Below are 25,758 nucleotides of genomic sequence, written 5' to 3' on the forward strand. Positions count from 1 at the left end.
TTGTCGTGAAATGTAAATCTATACAACAGAATTCTGAGAAGATACTTGAAACACAGTGAAAATGCTTACTTGGAATACTGATAATAATGATAAAGGTCTGTGCACAAGCAAAACCTTTTAGTCTTCTCTCCATAAAATAAATGTTGAGCAGCTTTATTTACAGGAGGGCTCCGAGGCCACAAACCTCCTGATGCTAAATTATTCTCAGTAAGCCCCTTCAGAGAAAGCATAACCTTCCTCCTCCAAAAACCACTCCCCGCTCAAACCGCGGACATCCTTGCAGAAACTTGGACCACACCAGCGGCTCCTCCCGCAAGCCTCCTCCGCCCTCACTGCGCTATCCTCTGCGGGCTTCTTTTTCTTCACCAAGACCAGGAAAGGGGTTCCCTCTCGGCCCGGCCACCCAGACCCTCGCTCGGGCTCCAAGCGGTGGCCAGCCAGCCCACCCTGATTCAGCGCTCCGTGGCGGGCCTCCCTTTGGCTTTCTGTTCCTCCACCCAGGCACGGAATCCAGAGGGCGAAGGCCAGAGCTCCCGCCCACCCTTCTGCCACTAACCCGCGGCCGCTGAGACCCCAGCCAGCCCTCCACCCGCCCCCTCCATCCGCGTACCTGGTGCTCCAGGCCCAGTGCAGCCGGTCCACGCCTGCTTCCCCGCCGCAGCCCGGCGCTGAGCCGCAGCCTGGCCCCGGGGGCGGAGTCCTTCCGGGGTCAGGAGTGGGAAGGTGGAGAGAAGGTAGCGGGGGCCTCCTAGCCTTTCTGCGTGAGGGGCTACGTATGAAGCAGCTCCCGCCATTTTTGTTGAGGGTAGAGGCTCCTGCCCTTCCCGATGGCTGTGAACTGTACAATGCAAGAATTGCATCAAAAAATAGCATCGCAGTTGTTACCTTTTGAGGGCTTCAGGACCATCCTAGGAATCCGGTGAAAAATATGGGGTATTTTCTCTATATGTCATTTAAATACATTAGTAAAAGAAAATAGCTTGTACATTACCAAGAGAATATATATAATATATACGTCTATTTTGTGTATATATATGGTTAGATACTCTGAACCAATCCATGGCTCCCAGATTAAGAACTTCTACTACAGACCTTCAGCCCCTAAACAGATTAATGTTGAGCATTCCAATCCTGTATTAATGATGTTTTATTTACTTCAATTCCTCTTTAGCTTTTCTCCAAGTTAGGCAAGGTATTCAACAGCTCTGAGGTTCTGTCTAAAACACATAAACTAATGAGGGGGGAGGGAGAACAACGAAATAACATGCTGGTTTTTTTCTTTCTTTTTTTTGCTTAACATGCTGTTTTTATATGCAGTCCTGAGCCCAAACATTTCGTCCAAGTTGAGGATTTAAAAATTCCAATTTCTGAGCATATTTGTGGTGAAAAGCCAAAATAATTTTGCAAGGATTGCTAAAACATGAGAGCACATGTTACTATTCCTATCTAAGAAACAAGAATGAACAGTTATTTCTGGTGGTGTTCAAAATTCCCTTTTAGTGAAATGGAAAATAGGGTGAACTGTAGTACCAATGTGTGACATTGTTGTTGTTGTTTAGTGGCTCAGTCGTGTCTGACTCTTTTGCAACCTCGTGGACTGTACTCCGTTAAGCTCCTCTGTCCTTGGGATTTTCTGGGCAAGATCACTGGAGTGGGTTACCATTTCCTCATCCAGGAGATCTTCCTGACCCAGAGATGGAACGGGAGTCTCCTTGTCTTCCGCATTGCAGGCAGATTCTTTCCTGCTGAGCCACTGGGGAAGCCCACGGGTGACATTACTAGATGAATAATAACTAAAATTGTACAGACTGAGTTCTAAGTGAAAACGCATGCGTGGGTGCTAAGTCACTTCAGTCATACCCAACTCTTTGCAACCCTATGGACTGTAGTCTGCCAGGCTCCTCTGTCCATGGGATTATCCAGGCAAGAATACTGGAGTGGGTTGCCGTGCCATCCTCCAAGAGATCTTCAAGACCTAGGGATCAAACCCCACCTCTCTTTGTCTCCAGCACTGGCAGGCCAATTCTTTACCACCAGCGCCACCTGGGAAGCCTCTATGTAAAAATATTGTGCACTTGGGGAGGGAGGCGGGAGGGGGGATCTGGATGGGGAACACATGTAAATCCATGGCTGATTCATGTCAATGTATGGCAAAAACCACTACAATGTTGTAAAGTAATTAGCCTCCAACTAATAAAAATAAATGGAAAAAAAATATTGTGCACTTATAAAGGAAATAGTGCTCTTAAAACTTGAAGAACCTGAAATTTGTAAGGCTGTGTTTGTTTATTTTTCCATCTTCTCTCTGCTGCCTCCTTCCTACTTCCCACAACTTTCAAACTTTCAGCCTAATGGGAAGAAGAGTAATAATGATGATGATGTGTGTACTCAGTCTTGTTCAACTCTTTGCAATCCCATGAACTGTAGCCCGCCAGGCTCCTCTGTCCGTGGAATTTCCCAGGCAGGAATACTAGAGTGGGTTGCCATCTCCTACTCCAGAGGATTTTCCAGACTCAGGGATCTAACCCAAGTCTCTTGCATCTCCTGCATTAGCAGGTGGATTCTTTACCACTAATGCCACTTGGGAAGTAATAATGATGACTCCACTTAAAGCAACTTTCCTATGAACACTATCTCCTTTAATACCACAATAGCCATTATAAGAAAGATATTGTTACACACTGGGTATAGATTTTACTCTTTAGGAAATACCATATTTTATTTATTTTTATAAATAAATATAATGTGCTCCAAGCCTCCTTTCTCATGGCTTACTAGAATATTCGATCTTAGTCATTATTGGATATATCTAGCTGTTAGCTAGAAGCAGAAGAACACTGAACAAATAGTAACTTAAACCATTGGACAGGATGGCCTGCATGGATATTAGCAACAGACGACACAGTCTCATATTTGAACTTGATATCTTCCATTATACTGGCCCAGGAAAAAAAAAAAAATGGGGCTTGTATTAATTCTAAAGGTCTGCCCTCCCCCAGATAACTAAAGCTATCCTGTAAAGCTCACCAAACCAGGAAGTGGAATTCATGAAGATTAGTTGTTACTATTGTTCAAAAACTGAGGTACTTGCTACACCAGCCATTAGTGAATTTGGGGATCCTATGTGTATAGTATTGAAACCATACTGTGGGGTCAGACTGCCAGGGTTTGAATTCATTCTCTGCCACTTACTAGGTACATGGCCGTAGGCAAGGTACTTACCCTCATTATGTCTCAGTTTCCTTATTGGGATGTTCAAATGTAATAACACTTGTAAAGCACTAAGATTTTCATATAAGTTTTTAACTTGGCTTATTTGTACTCTGTGGGATCCAAGGATAAAACTCTATTTGCATATAATTGGTTTCCTTCGGAATCATAAATATTTTGTTTTATAAACATAGAAACATTACTTTGAGAAAGGGGTTCATAGGCTTTACCAGAATGTCAATGGAGTCCACCCATGACACCAAAAGAAAAAAATGGTTAAGAATTTAGAACACTCCCCAACGCGTATTTCTAAGATATATGGCATATTAAATGGGACTTTTCCACGTCTCTTGGCAGAAGCTCTAAAGTAGAGAAAAATAGATGCCAAGTGCCCTGAGCATTCTAAAAAAAAGGATGCTAGATCATCCACACAGGGCTTGCTAGGAAAATGTGAAGCCCATTTTGCAAACTTTAGTCTACACGTACCTTCAGGGAATGATATGGCAGAATTGATCAAAAAAGACTGGAGAACAGAAATGCCTTGGAGGCATTTTTCTGGAGTGCTGTGCATTTTTTTCTCTTTAAGAATGGAGAAAGAAGTTATTGTTTACTCGCTAAGTCACATCTGACTCTTTTGGGACCCCATGGACTGTAGCTCCTCCGTCCATGGGATGTCCCAGGCAAGAATACTGAAGTGGGTTACCATTTCCTACTCCAGGGGAGCTTCTCAACCCAGAGATCAAACCCGAGTCTCCTGTGTTGGCAGGCAGATTCTTTACCACTGAGCCACCAGGGAAGCCTGGAGAGAAAAGAGTACTTGCTTGTTTCATCCTACCCCCGACCTGAGACAAGTGAAAGAACTTTAAGAAACTCAGACAGAAAAAAAAAAAAAAGAAACTCAGACAGGAATTCATTGGTGGCCCATATGGTTAGGGCTCCATACTTCCACTGTAGGGGATGCAGGTTCAATCTCTGGTCAGGGAACTAAGATCCCACATGCTGTGTGGTGCAGCCAAAAAAAAAAATAACCCACTCAATTTGACCTCTGTGCCCAGTAGTTTGTGCCACCTGGGAGAATCTAAAAGCAATACACTATCCAAAGAGGCATTTGATGACACAGCAGAAAGAAAGAGGGCTGCAGCAGAAGTGGCCTATACTTGCAATTTTACAAGGAAAATTTTTCCTATGAACCATGAGAATACCACAGAATGTAGCAGGCTTGAATTATTATATCTTAAAAGGTTATATCTTGAAATCAGGACCAAAGTGGACTATCTAAGTGGTTAGCTACAGATTTTTTTTTTTTTGAAGTATTAGGAAATGAAACTCTGAAAAGTCCCCAGCAAGTTGGGAGAGGGGAGATCATCATGGAGGAATGTGTTAAAGGGACTGAAGAAAAGAGCCAGCTCTTAGGAGTAGACCACATGCAGAAAACACCAAAGTTGGATTTGACTCTACTGATTGGGTATATCTGATATTTTATTCCAGATACTTAGGATTACTGCTCACTCCAGCTGAGATAATATATGACCAATGTACTTCATTAATTACTGGGTGGAACCTGCACTTATCAAGTGTCAACATTAAGCCTGAACAAAGTCTAGCATTCTGACAATTAAAACCAATTACATTACCTAAGTAAATGAATTCTTTTAGGTAATTCATGTATCCAGTTAGCTTCTACATTAACTGCTAAAACCTGGCAGAGTCCCCAGAAATAACTCAGGTCCTTCCTTTAAATCAATAGAATGCCATTGGGCATATACTGGCTCTTGTATCTTTTTTCTTTTCACCCACCCAAGAGTGTTTGACAAGACTCCTCTACAAGTCAGAACTAAGCCAACCAAGACATCTAGATGCTAATTTAGAACATCTATTCCATGCACATCCAAATATTGCAAATGCAGTTCCTCAAAATGTTAAACATAGAGCTACCACATGACCCAGCAATTCTACGCCTAGACAATACGCAAGAGAAATGAGAATATTCATCAAGTACAAATTGTACACAAATGTACCTAGTAGCACTATTCATAATAGCTGAAAAAGAAAAGCAATCCAGGGACTTCCCTGGAGGTTCAGTGGTTAAGACTATGTGCTTCCACTGTGGGGAGCGTGGTTCTATCCCTGGTTGGGGAACTAAGAAGCAATCAAAAAAGAACAAAAAGAAAAATTAAAAAAGCAACTCAAATGTCTACTAACTGATAAAAGAAAAATAAAATGTGGTAAATTTACATAATAGAATATTATTTGGCCACAAAAATAATTGAAATATTGATACATGCTACAACATGGGTAAACTTTGAAAATATGTTAAGAAGCCAGTCATAAATGATTATGTTATTGTATGATTCTGCTTGTGTGAAACCTCCAGAAGACAACTCTATTAAGAAAGTAGGTTAATGGTCACCCAGGGTAGAAAGAGCTGAGGGGAAATGGAGGGGACGCCTATAAGGCATGAAACTTCTTTTGCGGGATAGTGAAACGTTCTAAATTTAGATTGTGGTTCTGGTTGTGCAAATGCATGAATATACTAAAAACTATTCAATTGGATACTTTAAATATGTGAATTTTATAGCATGTGAATTGTGTCTTAATAAAAGCATTATCCTCCAAGATTTCTTATGTGAAAAAAATCGAGAATTAAGGAGGTTATGAAAATGATAAAAGCTAGAGATGGGAGGCCAGAGGCTGATCTAAAGCATGTTTTTCCTGCATTACCTTGTGTATATGCTCACTCAGTCATGTCCAATTCTTTCCACCCCATAGGTGGTAGCCTGCCAGGCTCTTCTGTCCAAGGGATTTTATAGGCAAGAATACTGGAGTGGATTGTCATTTCCTCCTTCAGCGATCTTCCTGACCCAGAGATTGAATCCACATCTCCTGCATTAGCAGGTGGGTTCTTTACCACTGAGCCACCTGGGCCTCAGCTTCAGCATCAGTCCTTCCAAGGAATACTCAGGACTGATTTTCTTTAGGATTGACTGGTTTGATCTCCTTTGATGCTGAAGCTGAAACTCCAATATTTTGGCCACCTAATGTGAAGAACAGACTCCTTAGAAAAGACCCAGATTCTGGGAAATATTGAAGGTAGGAGAATGGGATGACGGAAGATGAGATGGTTGGATGGCATCACCGACTGGATGGACATGAGTTTGAGCAAGCTTCGGGAATTAGTGAAGGACAGGGAAACCTGGCATCCTGCAGCCCATGGGGTCACAAAGAGTCGGACACGACTGAGCGACTGAAGTGAACTGAACATGGGCCTCAGTAGTTAACAAAATGCTGAGCCGCTCCAATAAGATGCATGCACTCTATCGGGAGGTATTTACATCAAAATGTAATATAAAGCATAAACAACACAAATGTTTACCTATTAAGAGCTTCATCCTAAAGCTACTTTAAAGTGAAGAGCAAAAAATAAATAAATAAAGTGAAGAGCAATAAAATTAAAATTAAATCTCAAGGAAACAATAATTCCTATTTTGTACGTTAAGAACTCATAATATTTCAAAGGTCTAGAAAACCACATTGTATTTTTAAAATTAATAAATTGAAGGGAGAGAACAAGATGGTGGAGGAGTAGGTGGATGTGGAGTTCATCTCTCTCCACGAATACATCGGGAATACACCTTCAGACACAGAAGTCCATGCAGAACACCAGCTGAGAGCGGACAGGAGAACCTGACCAGCAGAAAAGAATATATAGAATCACGGCAAAACTCGGTAGGATGAAGGAACTGGGGGAAAAACAGGAGTGTTAGTAGGACTAGACCTGCCCTCAGTGGGTAGGGGAATTGAAACGGGTCCGATCCCCACTTCGGAGCAAGTGTCTGAGTCAGAGAAGAAACATTTAAGGCTGAAAGTGAAACAGCTGATCTGTGGCAACCTAAATGGAAAGAGAATCAGTCCCTGCAGCAGCCATATGTACTCCAGACAGGGACACAGGTCCCCTGGAAGGTACTGCCGCTGCTGCAGCTAAGTCGCTTCAGTCGTGTCTGACTCTATGTAACCTCATAGACGGCAGCCCACCAGGCTCCTCCATCCCTGGGATTCTCCAGGCAAGAACACTGGAGCGGGTTGCCATTTCCCTCTCCAATGCATGCATGCTAAGTCGCTTCAGTCGTGTCCAACTCTGTGCGACCCCATGGACAGCAGCCCACCAGCCTCCTCTGTCCACAGGATTCTCCAAGCAAGAATACTGGAGTGGGTTGCCATTTCCTTCTCCACTGGAAGGTGCAGCCACTGAATAATAGAGACTGCCCATCAAACGCCTGACGCACTGAACGACAGGATAGGACCCCGCCCAGGGTGACTGTTTAAGTGCCTGATGCGCCAATCTACAGAGAAGGACCCCAGGCAAGGGAGCCCTCTAAGTGCCTGAACGGGGCAGACCTACGGAGAAAGACTGGCCTAAGAGGCCTTCTGATCGCCAGCTACAAGAGGCTCAAAAAAAGACTCTGATAGGGCCATAACTCCTGCAGTGGAGGCAGTCCGTGTCCCTGCACACTTAGCACCACCAGGATCCCCGCAAGCCAAGCAGCTGCGCCACCTTCATGCTCAACTCTTACTGGGACAGAGCTGTCACAGGCAAAAAAGTCTTCCATCTATGCACTTTCCATCTATCCTTTTGCGAACCTGTAGACTGGCCTGCCAGGCCTCTCTGTCAGGGGGGTTCTCCAGGCAAGAATTCTGGCGCTTACTGCCGAACACTGGTTGCCATTTCCTGCTGCCCTAGCCGCCAACTCTCCTCGGTACCTGGTGCTGCCAGAACCCCTGTGACCCAAGCAGCTGCACCACCTTTACACCTGGCCCTCACAGGGGCAAACCCAAGTCCTCCAGGGCAGCCTCAGTGGACGACCCACATGCAGAGGTAGAAATAAAACCACAACTGAAACTCAGGGGCAGTGTGGCTAAGGAAGAAGACCCAAAGCCTTCCCACCAGATGTACAAGCTGCAGATTAAGTCCACACGATCAACTAGGCAGACTCTGTGTGTATGGAATATATGAAAGGACACTGAGAGCTCCCACAAAAGAAAACGCACTAGTTCTAATAGCTGTGGACATTAGAGGCAAGAACACACAGGGGTAGAACCAGATTGGAATCTGGGCGGCCCGCACAGCAGGTCCAGAGATCAGCACAGTGTTGGAGGGCATCTTAGGGAGGTGAGGTGGACTGTGACTCCCAGCAAGGGAAAGGACTCTGATAGCAGTGACTCAAGAAAAACATTTATTATTCTTATGTTTTGACTTGTTCTGCAGATTCTCTTGGGTATTTTTTTTTTCCTTCCCCACCCCTCTTTGTAGTTGTCAGTTTTATTGGTACTATGAAATCTAATTAAGCTTTTGAGCTTTTCTTCTTTCTCAGCCACATTTTTTATTGTTGTTATATACCTCTGCCTCTACTTTGGACTATTGTAGTTCTGTGGAATTTTCCTTTATTTCTTGCTCTTTTTGATTTTTAAGTCTATTTTTTCCTACATTTATTCCTTTGTTTGCTTTTCCTACTGTTCTTTTCCCCTTTCAGTTAATCTTTAATGTATATAAATCTTTGTCTACCTCTATTTAACTTTGCATATCTATTTTTTCTTCTTGTCTGTTTTGTTTTAGTTTTTGTTAGCTTTGTTTTCATTGCTTTATTCCCCAGTTGGCACCTTGCTTTAGTTTGGTTTTCCAGTTTGTGCTTTAGGTAGTTTTGTTCTTAATTGGTAGATATAATTTTTGGTTTCCTTTGTTTGCTGGGTCAATCTATTGTGCTTTATTTTTGTTAGACTGTTTTGATTTTGCTTATGGGTGTATATGTATAGTGCATATTCAGTCACACTTTTTATTGTTGTTATAAACCTCTGCCTCTGTGTTGGGCTTTTGCAGTTTTGTGGAGTTATCTTTTTTCCCCCTTTTTTCTTTCTTCTTCCTTTTTTTCCTCTTTTCTATAATTTTAATTTTAATTTCCTTAAACCTATTATTTTTTTCTACACTTATTCCTTTGTTTACCTTTCCTTCTGTTCTTTTCCCCTTGCAGTTAATCTTTAATGTATATAAATCTTCTTCATCTACCTCTACTTAACTTTGCACGTCTATTCTTTCTTTCTTTTCTTTCCTCTCAACATATTTGTTAGTTTTGTTTTCATTACTTTATTCCCCACATGGCACCTTGCTTAGTTTTGTTTTCCACTTTGTGCTTTAGTTAGTTTTGTTCTTAACTGGTAAATATAATTTTTGATTTCCTTTGTTCGCCAAGTCAATCTACTGTATTTTATTTTTGTTGGACTGTTTTGACTTTGCTTATGGGTGTGTATGGATGTGAGAGTTGGACTATAAAGAAAGCTGAGCTCTGAAGAATTGATGCTTTTGAAATGCGGTGTTGGAAAAGACTCTTGAGAGTCCCTTGGACTGCAAGGAGATCTAAGCAGTCAATCTTAAAGGAAATCACTCCTGAATATTCATTGGAAGGACTGATGCTGAATCTGAAACTCCAACACTTTGGCCACCTGGTGCGAAGAACTGACTTATTTGAAAAGACCCTGATGCTGGGAAAGATTGAAGGCAGGAGGAGAAGGGGATGACAGAGGATGAGATGGTTGGATGGCAACACTGACTCGATGGATGTGAGCTTGAGTAAGTTCCGGGAGTTGGTGATGGACAGGGAAGCCTGGTGTGCTGCAGTCCATGGGGTCGCAAAGAGTCAGACACGGCTGAGCAACTGAACTGAACTGAACACATATATATGGAGTCTAGAAAAATGGTACTAAAGAATTGATTTACAGGACAGCAAAGGAGAAACAGACATAGAGAACAGACATATGGACATGGGGAGAGGGGAGGAGAGGGTGAGATGTATGGGAAGAGTAATGTGGAAACTTACATTAGCATATGTAAAATAGATAGCCAATGGGAATTTACTGTATGGCTCAGGAAACTCAAATAGGGGCTCTGTATCAACCTAGACGGGTGGGATGGGGAGGGAGAGGGGACGGAGGTTCAAAAGGGAGGGGATATATGTATACCTATGGCTGATTCATGTTGAGGTTTGACAGAAGACAACAAAAGTCTGTAAAGCAATTATCCTTCAATAAATAAATTAATTAATTTTAAAAAATATAAATAAATAAAATGAAGGACTTCCCTGGTGGTCCAGTGATTAAGACTCCACGCTTCTGCTGCAGAAGGTGCAGGTTCAATCCCTGGTCAAAAAATGCTGCATGCTCTTGCATGCAGCCCAGTGCCTGAAAACAAAAATAGTTAGTAAGATGAACTGCACCTGCTGTCTGTATGTTTAAATGATGGACATTTTGAAAAGTATAAAAAAAATTACTCTGTCTCCAAGTTGGAAAATACATAATTTTTGCATAGTTTCACATTTATTCACATTTTTAAGCAGCAACTTTATTGATTCGTCCATTTTCTGCACTGTGCCTTGTACTATGCCTAATGCTGGAAATATCAAAATGAGTAAGAAAGATCCCTGCCTCTGGTTTGATTCAGGAGACTGAAAAATTATTGCGATGTATAATGATATTACACTGTATAATTTATAATCAGCAGTATAATATCATTAGAAAGTACGCTAGAGAATACACGGAAGGGCCCATACGGCCTGGGAAAGTTAAAGAAAGCTTCTCCTAGAAGGTAACTCTTGAAAGATGAGTCGGGGTTCACTTTTAACAGAAAGGAAAGCTTTTAACAAAAAGGTCTTCCCTGGGGGTCTAGTGGTTAAGAATTTGCCTTGCTAACAAGGGATGCGTGTTGGATCCCTGCTGAGAGGCGATTCCACATACCTAGGGGCAAGTAGCCCCAGGCGCCAGCGCCACAGCTAGAGAGCTGGCTTGCTACAACTGCTGCGTTCCGTGCTCTTGAGCCCACGCTAGGCTGCGAGAGAAGGCCCGCCGACCACAACTAGAAAGAAGCCCCTGGGTGCCACAGCTAGAGAAAGCCCGCACCCCGGCAACAAGGAGCCCGCACTTTACAGAGAAGATGCAGCACAGCCAAGATTTTTGAAAAAAGAGAGGGGCATTCTAAGGGTTTAGGCTTCAGGAAAGCGGCACTAAATGGGAGGGGCACAACCAAGTGTTTCGCCTTTTAGGAGAATGAGATGTACATTAGAATGGTTTGAGGATAGGATGTTACATTTGGTGAACAAAAAATGAGATCGGAGGAGTAAATTTGACTAATAATAAAGCCAAGGGGGAGTAGGATTAGAGAAGCAGGTGCTTAGGGCACACGATTTGAAAAGCTAGTCTCTTGTTCAGACAGGTGAAAGATACTTAGATGTTAAACCCTGGGCAATTTGCTCCTCTGATCATAGATCCTTGAGGAGAAAAAAAAAAAAAAAAATCCCTGGGGCAACAAGGAATCATTAAAGCGTTATGTGATTTGATTTGTGTTTTAGGAAGAGTTGTGTTCAGAAGTATGGTACTCGGAAAAGCTTAGTGGGGAACTATCAAAATAGAACCGAAGAGACTCTGCAGAGGAAGCTTCTGAGGTTCCATCCCCATATAGTCAGTTCAAAATCTACTGATTTTATCCCCTAAGTAGCTCTCACAGTCATCTCCACTGCTGGGCCCTTATTTTGTTTTGTCTAGATTCTGCAACAGTCTCTAATCTATGCTAATCATTACTATCCAAGTAATTCAATATGTAAATCTCATCATGTTGGTTTTCTCAAAGTTTTTCACAGATCTTTAGAGAGGAAAGTCTGCTTTACTGACATGATCATTCATGACCTGCCTTCCATGTGTAGTCTGTCCCTGCCCTCAATCTCTGCACCAGTAAAACTGACCCCTTGCAAATTCCCAAATTAGCTGTGCCTAAAAAATTCTCCACTCTCTGGCCCATCAGAAACTTTCTTCCTCAGCTTTTAAACCAGTATCAATTTGTGTGTGTGTGATATTGGGTTGACCTGATCCCCTACTTTTCTCTCTTGGAAACTTCCATTGCATTCATCCATGTAATTGTCATTGGATCTACTCTGCTCTTTTATGCACTTGCTGAATGCTCCAAGGCATACATTTAATCCAAGTGAAGACAATAAGCCCATTATTTGGGATTTAAATTTTTAAAAAATATTCATGTATTTGTTTATTTTGGCTGTGCTGTGTCTTAGTTATGGCTTTCTCAGGATCTTCGTTGCAGACTCTTAGTCACAGTATGCATGTAGGATCTAGTTCCCTGACCGGGAATTAAACCCAGGCCCCCTATATTGGGAGCCTGGAGTCTTACTCACTGGACTACCAGGGAAGACCCAATTTGGGATTTTTTTAAACTAAAAATCTCTGCTCTTAGAACAGTAAGATGAAGGGTAATCCCTGGTGGTCCACTGGTTCAGTCAGTTTCAGTTCAGTTGCTCAGTCATGTTCAACTCTTTGCAACCCCATGGACTGCAGCACTCCAGGCCTTCCTGTCCATCACCAACTCCAGGAGTTTACTCAAACTCATGTCCATGGAGTCAGAGATGCCATCCAACCATCTCATCATCTGTTGGATGGTCCACTGGTTAGGAATCTGTATTTTCACTGCCAAGGGTCATCATTCAATACCTGGTTGGGGAAATTGTTTTTCAGTCACCAAGTCAGGTCTGACTCTTTGCAACCCTATGGACTGCAGCAAGCCAGGCTCCTCTGTCCTCTACCGTCTCCCTGAGTTTATTTAAATTCATGTCCTCTGAGTCAGTGATGCCAGTTAACCATCTCATCCTCTGCCACCCCTTTCTCCTTTTACCTCCAATCTTTCCCAGCATCAAGGTCCTTTTCAATGAGTCAGCTCTTTGTATCAGGTGACCAAAGTATTACAGCTTCAGCGTCAGCATCTGTCCTTCCAACGAAATTCAGGGTTGATTTCTTTTAGGATTGATTGGTTTGATCTCCTTGCTGTCTAAGGAACTCTCAAGAGTCTTCTCCAGCACCACCATTCAAAAGCATCAATTCTTTGGTGTTCAGCCTTTTTTATGGTTCAACTCTCACATCTGTACACGACTACTGGAAAAACTGTACCTTTGACTATATGGTCCTTTGTCAACAAAGTGATGTCTCTGCTTTTTAACATACTGTCTAGGTTTGTCATAGTTTTCCTTCCAAGGAGTAGGCATCTTTTAATTTCAAGGCTGCAGTCATTTCCTGCAGTGATTTTGGAGTCCAAGAAAATAAAATCTGTCACTGCTTCCACTTTTTCCCCTTCTGTTTGCCATGAAGTGATGGGATCAGATGCCATGATCTTAGTTTTTTTTTTAATACTGAGTTTCAAGCCAGCTTTTTCATTCTTCTCTTTCATCTGCTTCAAGAGGCTCTTTAGTACCTCTTCACAACCTGCCATTAGAGTAGTATCTTCTGCATATCTAAGGTTGTTAATAGTTCTCCTGGCAATCTTGATTCCAGCTTGTGATTCATTCAGCCTGACATTTTGCTTGATGTACTCTGCATATAAGTTATAAAAGCAGGCAGCCTTGTCATGCTCCTTTCCCAATTTTGAATCAGTCAGTTGTTCCATGTCTGGTTCTGTTGCTTCTTGACCTGCACACAAGTTTCTCAGGAGACCAGTAAGGTGATCTGGTATTCTCATCTCTTTAAGAAGGAAATGGCAGGAGGAAATGCCAAGATATTCCAGTATTCTTACCTCAAGAACCCCGAGAACAGAATGAAAAGGCAAAAAGACACCATACCAGAAGCTGAGCCTCTCGGATCAGAAGGTGTCCAATACGCTGCTGGGGAAGAGTAGAGGGCAATTACTAATAGCTCCATAGAGAATGAAGTGGCTGGGCCAAAGCAGAAACAACATTCAGTTGTGGATGTGTCTGATGATGAAATAAAGTCCATTGCTGCATAGGAACCTGGAATGTTAGGTCCATGAATCAAGGTAAATTGGACATGGCAAGCAGGAGATGGCAAGACTGAACATAGATATCCTAGGAATCAGTGAGCTAAAATGGATGGGAGTGGGAGAATTTAACTCAGATTGCCATTATATCTGCTACTGTGGGCGAGAATCCCTTAGAAGAAATGGAATAGCCCTCATAGTCAACAAGAGTTCAAAATGCAATACTTCGATGTAACCTCAAAAATAACAAAATGATCTCAGTCCATTTCTAAGGCAAACTATTCAACATTATTGTAATCTAAGTCTATAGCCCAATCATTGATGCTGAAGTACCTGAAGTTCACTGGTTCTGTGAAGACCTATAAGACCTTCTAGAACTCACACCCAAAAAAGATGTCCTTTTCATCATAGGGGATTGGAATGGAAAAGTAGAAGTCAAAAGATACTCAGAATAACAGGCAAGTTTGGCCTTGAAGTACAAAATGAAGCATGGAAAAGGCTAAGAGAGTTTTGTCACGCTGGTTGAGGAACAAAGATCTCACAAGCTGTATGGCATGGCCAAAACAAAACAAGACAAAACAAAACAAAACACCCCGTAAGATGGCAAACTCAAAAAAATGAATGTTAAAGATTTCGTACCTCTAGGGAAAAAACTAAAGGCTTTGACTAAGATTTTGTCTGAGGAATAGGGAGGGATCCTTACAGACATTCAGGGAGAATAATGAGAGAGAACAAAATTGTTTTCTGCTTGCTCCCTTCCAAATCCAGTGTGTTCATCAAATTAGGAACCATGATTTAATTAGATTTCTGTCACTTATTGGGGCTTTCTAGTAGCTCAGATGGTAAAGAATCTGCCTGTAATGCTGGAGACCCTGGTTTGATCCTTGGGTCAGGAAGATCTCCTAGAGAAGGGAATGGCTATCCACTCCAGCATCCTTGCCTGGAGAATTCTATGAACAGAGGAGCCTGAGGGGGTACAGTCCATGGGGTTGCAGAGTTGGACACCACTGAGCAACTATTTACCTTATCTTACCTGTCACTTATAACCAAAGACGTATTCTAAAGCGTCAGTTTTAGTTTAAACAGGGTTTCTCAGCAGTGTCACTAATAACATTTTGGACTCCCTTGTCAGGTTAATGCAAAGGAATGTTTCTTTTTTTCTCTACTCCTCTTCAAGGATGTCGCCAAATATCCACCAGGGGGCCGATGTCAACTGTCCCCAGTTGAGAACCAACAAAGTTTTGTGTCCTTCAGTATTAATCTCTGAGAATATTGGGAACAAGAGAGAAATACTTACAGTTCAGAGAAAATAGGCAAAGAATTAAATGCACACAAAAATCTTGAAATAATTCAAATTCATAATAAATTCTCTGAAGGAAACAAATGCGATACTAAAATGAGAAATAATGGAGTGAAGAGTGCTACTTTATTTGTTTTAGGAGTGCTACTTTGTTTTTCTTTAATGTTTGTTTGTTTATTCAGCTGTGTCAGATCTTAGTGGAACATGGGATCTTTCGTTGCAGCCCACGGACTCTCCTGTTGTGATGCATCGGTTTAGTTGCTCTGCGGCAGGTGGGACCTTAGTTCCCTGACCAGGAATTGAACCTGAGGCCCCTGCATTGCGTGGCAGATTCTTAACTGCTTGGACCACCCGGGGAGTTCTCAAGAGTGCTACTTTAAACAGAGAATATCTAGGTAGGAGTTAGGTAAATGAGGGATTGGAGTTTGGAGTATCTGGTCAAATTATATCTGATACAAGTGTATCTGAGGGAACAGCATTTGTAAAGCCTTTTTCAGTCTCAAGCACAGGAGCATTGAAATGTATGTTTTGTGCTTTGCTATTTTACTTGCCCTTAGTTGCAAAAATGAGAAGGTATTTGTTTTGATGTTCATTCCCTGCCCTCTGCCCCACCCCCCATCCCCATTTGGAGAGCCTTCACTATCTGGCCTGATGCATGACTTCAAGGTGTACAGTTCACATCACGTTGGACACAAGTGGTACTTCCAGAGTTCTGTGCCAGAATTAATGTGATTCAGCTGGGTGTCCACTCTATGGGATGTATAATCTCTCCTGCCTGAGAGGGAGTTGATAGATTTCCCGGTGACAGCATCCTTCCTTATAGCCTATTGTGGAGGCATTGTTCGAAGAAAAGTAAGGAATTAAGGATTCTAGATATAAAGGGATAAAAGGATAAATGTAAACCAAGCTCCTCCATCCATGAGATTCTCCAGGCAAGAATACTGGAGTGGGTTGCCATTTCCTTCTCCAGGGGATCTTCCCGATCCAAGGATCAAACCCAGGTCTCCCGCATTGCAGGCAGACACTTTAACCTCTGAGCCATCAAGGAAGCCTTAGCTATAAAGGGATAAAAGGATAAATGTAAACCAGGGGTTGGCAGGAAGGGTGGGAATCCATGAAAGTTAAAAGTGGGAGAGCTACTGCATTGTCAGTGTGAATTTGCTTGATTTTTAAGGACATCCATAGCAAGGACTTGACCTGGTGTCCAAATGAAAGGCACTTGCCTGTTGTCATCTAGGCAATGAGTCACACCTGCCTTGAAAAGTCACATCATTTGTTTTCCCTTTGCCCTAGAATTCCTGCAGGACAGATAAGTCAAAGAGGAAAAGAGGATGTTGATTACTAAGCAGGTTGGTGGGAAGACTTTGGATCTGAGCTAAATTTGCTTGAAGTCTGCAATAACATAATATAACTGATACATTTCAACGCAGGAATTTTTGGAGCAATGACTTTTGCCTTTTGTCTATCTAGTGTCTTAATGATTCATGGAAATATATATATGTATATACACATTTATATAGAGCTCTTTATTAGTTACATTGATACATATTTCAAATATCTTGTCCTACTTGCTGACTTAACTTTTTCATCTCTTTATAGTGTCTTTTGATGCAGAGATGACTTTTTTATAGGTGACAATTTTTGCCAGCAGTGTTACTTAATAATGGAAACAGTTTCAAACCTCCTTTTTCAAAATGCTCTCTTCATTGCACAAGTTTCTTTCAAAAAGCAGTTCTCACTCATTTTTGAAACACAGCTTTTACTCTAGGACCATAGGGAAATGTACACATTAAAAAGTTGTTTTGTTGTTAGCATTGCTAACAACAGCCACTTATCACCAGAAAGGTTCATAAAATTTTAAAACGTAAAAAACACTTGTCTGTTTTCAAATAAACTTATAAAACTCTCCTTTTGTCAGATAGTACTTTGCTACAAGGTATCAGAGAAACAATGGTTTCATGAAATAAAAATTAAACACATTGCTGACATCTTCCAGTATGTAAACTGCAATATTTTGAAATATGCCGACAGTCATTTAACCCAGGATAGGTTGTGGTGCAAACTGAGGACTCGGTGTCAGTCCCTACATAGGAAGATGGCAAAAGTTCATTTCTTTCATTTTTACCATATGAATAGAATTAGAAGCTCCCATATTCTCTATTTGTTCCTGACGGAGATTGATCATCTTACATAACACTGGAGTACAAGCTCCCATTTTGGAGGCAAAAAAGTTAGAGATAAACAGACACGTTGAAATTGACAATTGGAACAATTAATATTAACTGTTTTATTGTTTGCATATTAATCAATTGAATGGATTTTAACAGGTCCATAAATTATTAATAGAAGGCAGATCTCTCTCTCTCTCTCTCTCTCTTTTTTTTTTTGGCAGATCTCTTTAAATGCTTTAGTCACTAAGCAGATACTAAGGTTTCAATAAATATTTTATCTGATCTTGATTTTGGCCTAAGGGAAAATGGGAGAGATGAATTTCTACTTTGTAGATGTGGAAAAAGAAACACAATGACTATCAGAGCCTAGGTCCCAAGATGTTGGAAGAAGAAAGAGAGGAAGGGAAAAGTGTTGAATTAAGTAAACTGGTATTTCTTTGCCCCTTTAGTGGGCAGCCTAAACGCAAATTCTGTAATGCATCGAGACAGACCTGTTAATGGTCCCAGTGTGACTGTACAAGAGGGCGAGAACTCGTGTAGAAACGAAGTGTCCCAAATCTAAAATTGCTCCCCGAGCCGTTAGCTCCTTAGGAAGTCTCAGCGAGGACAGCAGCCTGGGTCTCCGCACCTGGACCCGGCCGCCGCGGCCACGCCCCGGAGCCGGGGCGGGCTCTCCTCGCAGCCCCGCCCCTCCCCGCCCTCCCGCAACTCCCCAGACGCCTGCGGCGACGGCGGAGACACCGGAAGGAGCGGCAGCTGCTGCGGGAAGTGGCGGGTGCGGGAGGCGGGGAGCCCGCGGGCTAAGCTGCAGAGCTGTTTTCCGGCGCGCAGGACGCGAAGCCTCCCGTCTCCTAGGTCAGGAGAAGAAAAGAGGAGTTGGGGAAGGTGCGGCCGCAGGCCACCGTTGGCCGCGCTGGCGGGGCCCGTAGGGAAGGCCGTGGAGGTGAGCGCGACGCTGCTGGGAGGGGCGCGGGGCCGAAGGGCGCCCGCCTGCAGCCAGAGGCGGATCTGTGTTCTCGCTGCCGCGTACCGGGGCTGTGGCTGCTGTAGCGGCCTCCTTTTCTTGATTCCGGATGGTGGTGAGCGCGCGGGTGGATAGAAGGCCTAGGCCCCTCCAGTGCTCTGCGCTCATGATTGGTGGCCGCCCCGGTAGGGGTCGGCGGAGGACGCGAGTCAGTCGTAGGTTTGAGGAGGGGTTCCCAGGGTGCGCTTCCCTGGGAGGCAGGAGGGGTCAGGCGAGTCCCTGAGAGGGTCTCCGCTCCTTTCCTCGGTCCGCATTCCAGCTTGCCAGCCCCGCACGTTGGGCGCCGAAGACTGTGAGCCCCGCAGCGCGCTGGCTCCGGGGTTCTGGTTTCGCTTTGCGGCGCAGTTCGGGTGATCGGACCCATTTGTGCAACCCCAGGGGCCCCGATATTCTTTGTTGTCAGCGGGAAAACCTAGGCGGCGTCGTCCCTGGAATTTTTCTTCGATGAATATTTAATCCCGACTGTTTTCAGAGGTTACGGTAGCCCCTGTTGTCTGTCCTTCCGCAGCTTTTGTTTGAGTCAGTTTCCATGGTGTGTGATTTCCCAGATCTTTACTCTTAACGTGTTTACCTACTATAAAATGCTCTTCTTTTGAATGATTGTTGGATGACTCTGGTGCTTTACACTCAAGTATTTTTAGGGTTTACGTTTTCATATCAATATAAGGCCAGGAAAATTGGGACAGTGGTGACAACACCGGCAGGTGCGTAGACTCTAAACTGACGCTAAATTTTACCACAAGGATCTCTAGACTTCTTGCTTAATATATGTATAGAATTGTAGAATTTTTTAGTTTGATCAGATTATTTTTCTTTTAAGAAAAATTTGTTTCAGAAAATAATGAGTCTGTCCTAGTTCGTTTCTAGTTGAAGCAGAAGGGCTGACCAAAGCAAATAATCAGCTATTTGGTCTGAACATAATATGAATATTGTTAGTGAATTCATGCTGTTAATATAAACATGGGGGAAAATGGGAATCTTATTGAAAGACAATGCTAATCTTAAGAAAAAGTAATAGGAATAAATTGTACTACACCAGGGGCTTTATGTTATGTTACTTTGGCAGGATTGAAAAAAATGGACAGTACAAGAAATAGTCCAGAAATAAATTATTTGACCTCTTGTCAAGTGCAGGAGAGATAGTCTGATTAAGATTGCTTCTTATTTTTTATCTGGTTTAGAGCCAGCTTTCACTTTTTTGTCTTTTGTGATTCTTTATAACCTATTTGTAACCAAAAACATAAATGCATTTAATAGCATGAGATTGTAGTAGATAAATTGTTTTATTCATTTGAAATGCAGCGTTGAGATATTTTTAACATTTATGTATTGCTGTTATAATTTTCAGTGACTTTTCAAATGTACAATCTTATTTGATCCTCATGCCTGTTCTCTGAGTTAGGAATGCCAAGAAGTAAAGCCTTTTCCCACAACAGAGACATTTTGAGATTGTGTAAGGATTAGAATTTCTCTAAAGCCTGAAATAATCTTGCTGAAATAACCTTTGATATAATTTGGAATTCAGCTAGATTTTGGAGCACTGTGAACTATAACGTGACAGACTGTGGACTCTTAAAGGAAATGAAGAGCATAAATGGTGAAAGATTTTTGGTGAGAAATGTGAAATGTAGTCATTTCTTAAAAATAAAGGAATAAATAGCTTTTTTTGGTGTAGATTTTTTGTTTGACTTTTTTTTTTTTAATTTGGCTGCGCTGGGTCTTAGTTGTGGCATGTGGCATCTAGTTGCCTGACCAGGGATCAGACTCAGGCCCCCTGCATTAGGAACTTGGAGTCTTAACCACTGGACCACAGTGAAGTCCCTCATGTAGTTTTTAAACTTTTTTTTTTTAAAGTCTGCATGCAATTTCAGGAGCATTTTGATAAGTAGTTGAAAAGAGAATGAGATGAGTACAGTTTGTCTATAAAAAGCATGAATTTTGTACAATATAGTGTGCGTGTGTGAGCGTGTGTATATCAGGAGAACTAATACTTAAGAGACAATGCGTATGTCAAAATAACTGTTTTTTTCAAAAGTTACTTTAGAATGCCACGTAGGTCAGATTCTGTGGGTCTATCAGGGAAAACCCTCTGGAAAATACAAAAAGTGAAACATGGTTTCAGCCCTTAGAGTCAGATTTGTAGTCAGGCTTGGGTAATTTTTTATACAACTATGGTAAGATTGTATATGGTATTATAATCAGGTATCTATGGTATTATAATCATATAATCATGCTATGGTATTATAATCAGGAATTTAGGTGAGGAAGATATACTTGTAATTGAATCTTGATAGAGATGATATTTGACATCTGTGAACTTTGCAGGATTTTCAACAGGAAGACATTTCTAATGAACAGATTATTGCGTTCCTGGGAAGGTACAACTTATATTTGAGAAAGGATCAGTAGAGCAATTTGGCTGATCATAAGTTATGGTTTATATAAGCTAGTAGTAAGAGATGAAAAAACTTTGAAAGCCTTCATTGAAGATGTTTTGTTAGAAGAAGTGTGTGATTCAGGCTTCCCAGGTGGTGCTGCTGCTGCTACGTTGCTTCAGTCCTGTCCAACTCTGCAACCCCATAGACGGCAGCCCACCAGGCTCCCCCGTCCCTGGGATTCTCCAGGCAAGAACACTGGAGTGGGTTGCCATTTCCTTCTTCAATGCATGAAAGTGAAAAGTGAAAGTGAAGTTGCTCAGTCGTGTCCGACTCTTAGCGACCCCATGGACTGCAGCCCACCAGGCTCCTCCATCCATGGGGTTTTCCAGGCGAGAGTACTGGAGTGGGGTGCCGTTGCCTTCTCCGCCCTCGTGGTGCTAGTGGTAAAAAAAAAAAAACCCTCCCAATGCAGGAGACATAAGAGATGAAGGTTCGATCCCTGGATGAGGGCACCGCAACCAACTCCAGTATTCTTGCCTGGAAAATCCCATGGACAGAGGAACCTGGTGGGCTACAGTCCATAGGGTCACAAAGAGTCAGACTCGACTGAAGTGACGTAACACACACACACAGTATGTGATCCACAGAATAAGCTGTGATTTGGGAGAGGATTGAGACCAAGACAACACTTGGGCAGCTTTAGGCTGAGCAAGATCTTGATAGTGTCACTTTTGTGACCCTTCTAGTTCCTCTGAAGTGATATCTTGAAAGCAGACCTGGATATAACGAGAATGTAGGTGAGATGCCATGAAGCATAAGGGTAAAGAGTCAGGAAAGGGGAAAAAGCCAGTGATGGGCAACTGGGGGTTTAATCCTGTGGAAATTTTTGTAGAACTGCCTCAGAATTGTCCTAGCAAATGAAAGGTAGCTGGGGAGTTTTTCCTGCCTATTCCCAGGCCTCACTGATTGAGATTGTCCCAGTGTTGCCTTGGCTAGGGCCGGGCAAGCTCCTGTTTGGCTGGAGAACTTACAGGCAGAGAAGTGTTGAAGTTGGGAAGCCAGCAGAACACTCTGTGCCAGCTCAAGGTGAGCTGACCGGGGTGAGGGCCAGATGTCAACAGTGTCTGTCAATAGGCAATGTCATTAAATAATCCAGATGTGAAATGAAAGCTTCAATTTAGGTGGAGACCTAGAAGAAATGTGAGTTGAGAAGTGATCAGAGAAGTAAGTGGTAGAATTTGGTAACTGATAGAATATAGAACATGAAGAGGTACTCTAAAAAGGCACTGAGGTTTAAGAGTTAGATAACTTGTGATTGAGGAGGATTGACAGAGATCAAATTGCCAATATCCGCTAGATCATCGAAAAAGCGAGAGAGTTCAGAAAAACATCTATTTCTGCTTTATTGACTACGCCAAAGTCTTCGACTGTGTGGATCACAATAAACTGTGGAAAATTCTGAAGGAGATGGGAATACCAGACCACATCACCTGCCTCTTGAGAAACCTGTATGCAGTTAGAACTGGACATGGAACAAAAGACTGGTTCCAAATAGGAAAAGGAGTACGTCGAGGCTGTATATTGTTACCCTGCTTATTTAACTTATATGCAGAGTACATCATGAGAAACACTGGGCTGGAAGAAGCACAAGCTGCAATCAAGATTGCCGGGAGAAATATCAATAACCTCACATATGCAGATGACACCACCCTTATGGCAGAAAGTGAAGAGGAACTAAAAAGCCTCTTGATGAAAGGGAAAGAGGAGAGTGAAAAAGTTGGCTTAAAGCTCAACATTCAGAAAACTAAGATCATGGCATCTGGTCCCATCACCTCATGGGAACTAGATGGCGAGACAGTGGAAACAGTGTCAGGCTTTATTTTTGGGGGCTCCAAAATCACTGCAGATGGTGACTGCAGCCATGAAATTAAAAGACGCTTACTCCTTGGAAGGAAAGTTACAACCAACCTAGATAGCATATTAAAAAGCAGAGACATTACTTTGCCAACAAATGTCTATCTGGTCAAGGCTATGGTTTTTCCAGTGGTCATGTATGGATGTGAGAGTTGGACTGTGAAGAAAGCTGAGTGCCGAAAAATTGATGCTTTTGAACTATGGTGTTGGAGAAGACAATCTTGAGAGTCGCTTGGACTGCAAGGAGATCCAAACAGTCCGTCCTAAAGATCAGTCCTGGGTGTTCACTGGAAGGACTGATGCTGAAGCTGAAACTCCAATACTTTTGGCCACCTGATGCAAAGAGCTGACTCATTGGAAAAGACCCTGTTGCTGGGAGGAATTGGGGGCAGGAGGAGAAGGGGTTGACAGAGGATGAGATGGCTGGATGGCATCACCGACTCGATGGACATGAGTTTGAGTAAACTCCGGGAGTTGGTGATAGACAGGGAGGCCTGGTGTGCTGCGATTCATGGGGTCGCAAAGAGTCAGACACGACTGAGCGACTGAACTGAACTGAACTGACAGGCCAGTGACATTCAAATTAGTTTTTTCGGGAGCATAAAGAATTACAGGGTGTTGGAGAGTGTTGATAAAGTCGAGTGTAGATGACTAATCATTCAAAAGGGCAGGTAGGGTGGAGATTTGAACAGTGCTGCCACCCGTATTAGATATGTAGTGCCTGACCTATACTTGATTAGGCCTTTGTTAAATTAACCTCTAAGTTTCTGGGGCTAGCATACTCCTGAAATATGTCAATATGGTGGAAATATGGGACTAAATGTGACATAAAGTAATACAATTGCCTGCAGTTTTTACCTGTAAAATCCTGAAGGAAGGATTGCTAATATTTTTAGCAGAGGCATTATTTAGATGAATAAATTGATTTTTTAAAAAATAATCAACAGTATTTTGATAAAGACAAAAAATCAACAAGATTTCTTAGAATGGTTCTCATTCGAATATGGCGGTTGCCTTTGTTTTTCTATGATTCTATATGTTCTAAAGTAGTTTTAATGTTATATCGTGTTAATAGTCCATAATGTTGATAGTCTGTTAATTTAATTACCTTTCCATCTTGCTTAAGTCAGAAGTGACTTAAGGTGGAAATTACCGTCAGCTGGTTTTTGCTTCTGTTAGAGCTCTTTTACTCATTCATTTTTGTTCTCCATTTCTCTTCTTCTCTCTTCCTCCTCCCCCTAGTGTTTGTCACAATTATTTCAACTAGATTAGGTTACGGGTGACTATACTTTGCCATTATTGGACAGTTTTTTTTTCTTTATGGCAAATGCTGATTGATGTTTATACATCTCAACTAAGGAATTTTATTTAAAGCTTAGATTGCTAGATTAGAGCTATGCAGTTTGGGTGATTTACTGTGGCAGTGTTAAGTAAGATAAGGTTCTAGAACAGATAGATTGCAAGTGGAGAAATCAGGAGATTGTATAGTTCTCTTAGTTCAGTCGCTCAGTCATGTCTGACTCTGCGACCCCATGAATTGCAGCACGCCAGACCTCCCTGTCCATCACCAGCTCCTGAAGTTTACCCAAACTCATGTCTGTTGAGTTGGTGATACCATCCAACCATCTCATCATCTGTCGTCCCCTTCTCCTCCTCCCCTCAATCTTTCCCAGCATCAGGGTCTTTTCAAATGAGTCAGCTCTTCGCATCAGGTGGCTGAAGTATTGGAGTTTCAGCTTCAATGTCAGTCCTACCAGTGAACACCCAGGACTGATCTCCTTTAGGATGGACTGGTTGGATCTCCTTGCAGTCCAAGGGACTTTCAAGAGTCTTCTCCAACACCATAGTTAAAAAGCAACTGTCATGTTAAGCTAGAGAGGATAGTCTTATTCCTCCTCACGTTTTTGTGTCTGAAACTGATGCCTAGAACTACATTTTCCTGGTTCATTGAATTCCCCAGCTCCACTCTAAGATATTTGTTTTCACAACTTCTCCACTTTCTTCAAACCTCTTTTCCCAGTTCTTACTTCCAACTGATATCTTGCTTTCCTACCTAATGGAGAAAATAAAAGAAATTAGAGGAGAACTTCCACACATGCACACCACCACCACCACATACCAAAAGGTCTCCACATCCTCCACCTCCCCTCCTGTTGCTGAGGATGTATTGTTTACCTTCACTCTAAGGGCCACCCTCCACCTGTGCTTTAGCTCCTGACCGCACTCATCCTTGACCCCAAGGACTGTAGCCTACCAGGCTCCTCTGTCTGTGGAACTTTCCAGGCAAGAACCCACAGGAGTGGGTTGCCATGTCTTTCTCTAGGGGATCTTCCTGACCCAGGGATCAAACTGGTGTCTCTTGCATCTCCTGCTTTGGCAGGCAGATTCTTTACCACTCGCACCAGGAACAGGAAAATTAGATTAATACTAAATTTCTTTTTCTGCTTTATGGTTTGAAGGAAAATTAAGAATGATTAAGGAAAGACTTATAACACTGTGAGATCTGTGTGGAGATTTTAAAGAGTATGTTTGCTAGAATATTTGTTTAAAGGACAGGAAACAATTCTTAAAAGTAAGTCCTCAACAGCAGATTTTATAAATTAAAAGTATCCACAAACACTTATTATGGACTGATTTAGAATAAACCCAAATCTTTCTGCTTATTATTGTACTCTTTTCACCTATACTTCCATTGTCAATATTTTTGGTTTGCTTTTGTTGGGTAGCAGTTTTCTTCTGTTGTAAATATGGAAAAATTAGCTATTAGCTTATTGCTGTTGAAATAATTTTTAAACCTAATATTTAAAATAGTACAGTTGAACTAATCAGATTAGTTGTAGTAATGGAACAGTTATGTAGGCTGAAACTGACAGACAAATCAATTTTTCTGTAGCCAGAGAATATTAGAACTGATTTTGGGCCAAAATGCTGTTCTTTGAAACACCTAACGG

The 25,758-nt window shown here is 42.2% G+C and overlaps 2 protein-coding genes across 11 annotated transcripts in view; one reads left to right on the forward strand and one right to left on the reverse strand.

The window, feature by feature from the left end:
- The window catches only part of MIGA1 (mitoguardin 1), a 74,056-nt gene extending 73,333 nt beyond the window's left edge, over positions 1–723 (reverse strand). For 2 of the 4 annotated variants that reach the window (XM_061121579.1, XM_061121582.1), the window contains exon 1: positions 611–723. Coding sequence is in view for 1 of the 4 variants with exons in the window: in XM_061121581.1 (XP_060977564.1) it covers positions 70–133 (64 nt within the window). In the remaining 3 variants the exon portion in view is untranslated. Of the gene's footprint in view, positions 1–69; positions 254–610 lie in introns of those variants that run through there. The other 2 variants (XM_061121580.1, XM_061121581.1) reach the window with 2 other exon arrangements.
- Positions 724–18,206: 17,483 nt separating this feature from the next.
- The window catches only part of USP33 (ubiquitin specific peptidase 33), a 60,720-nt gene continuing 53,168 nt past the window's right edge, over positions 18,207–25,758 (forward strand). For 2 of the 7 annotated variants that reach the window (XM_061121588.1, XM_061121589.1), the window contains exon 1: positions 18,207–18,434. The gene's annotated coding sequence lies outside the window, so the exon portion shown is untranslated. Of the gene's footprint in view, positions 18,435–18,645; positions 18,671–25,758 lie in introns of those variants that run through there. The other 5 variants (XM_061121583.1, XM_061121586.1, XM_061121584.1 and 2 more) reach the window with 4 other exon arrangements.

This window comes from Dama dama, chromosome 20, assembly GCF_033118175.1.
Source record: "Dama dama isolate Ldn47 chromosome 20, ASM3311817v1, whole genome shotgun sequence".
NCBI classification, from domain to species: domain Eukaryota; kingdom Metazoa; phylum Chordata; class Mammalia; order Artiodactyla; family Cervidae; genus Dama; species Dama dama.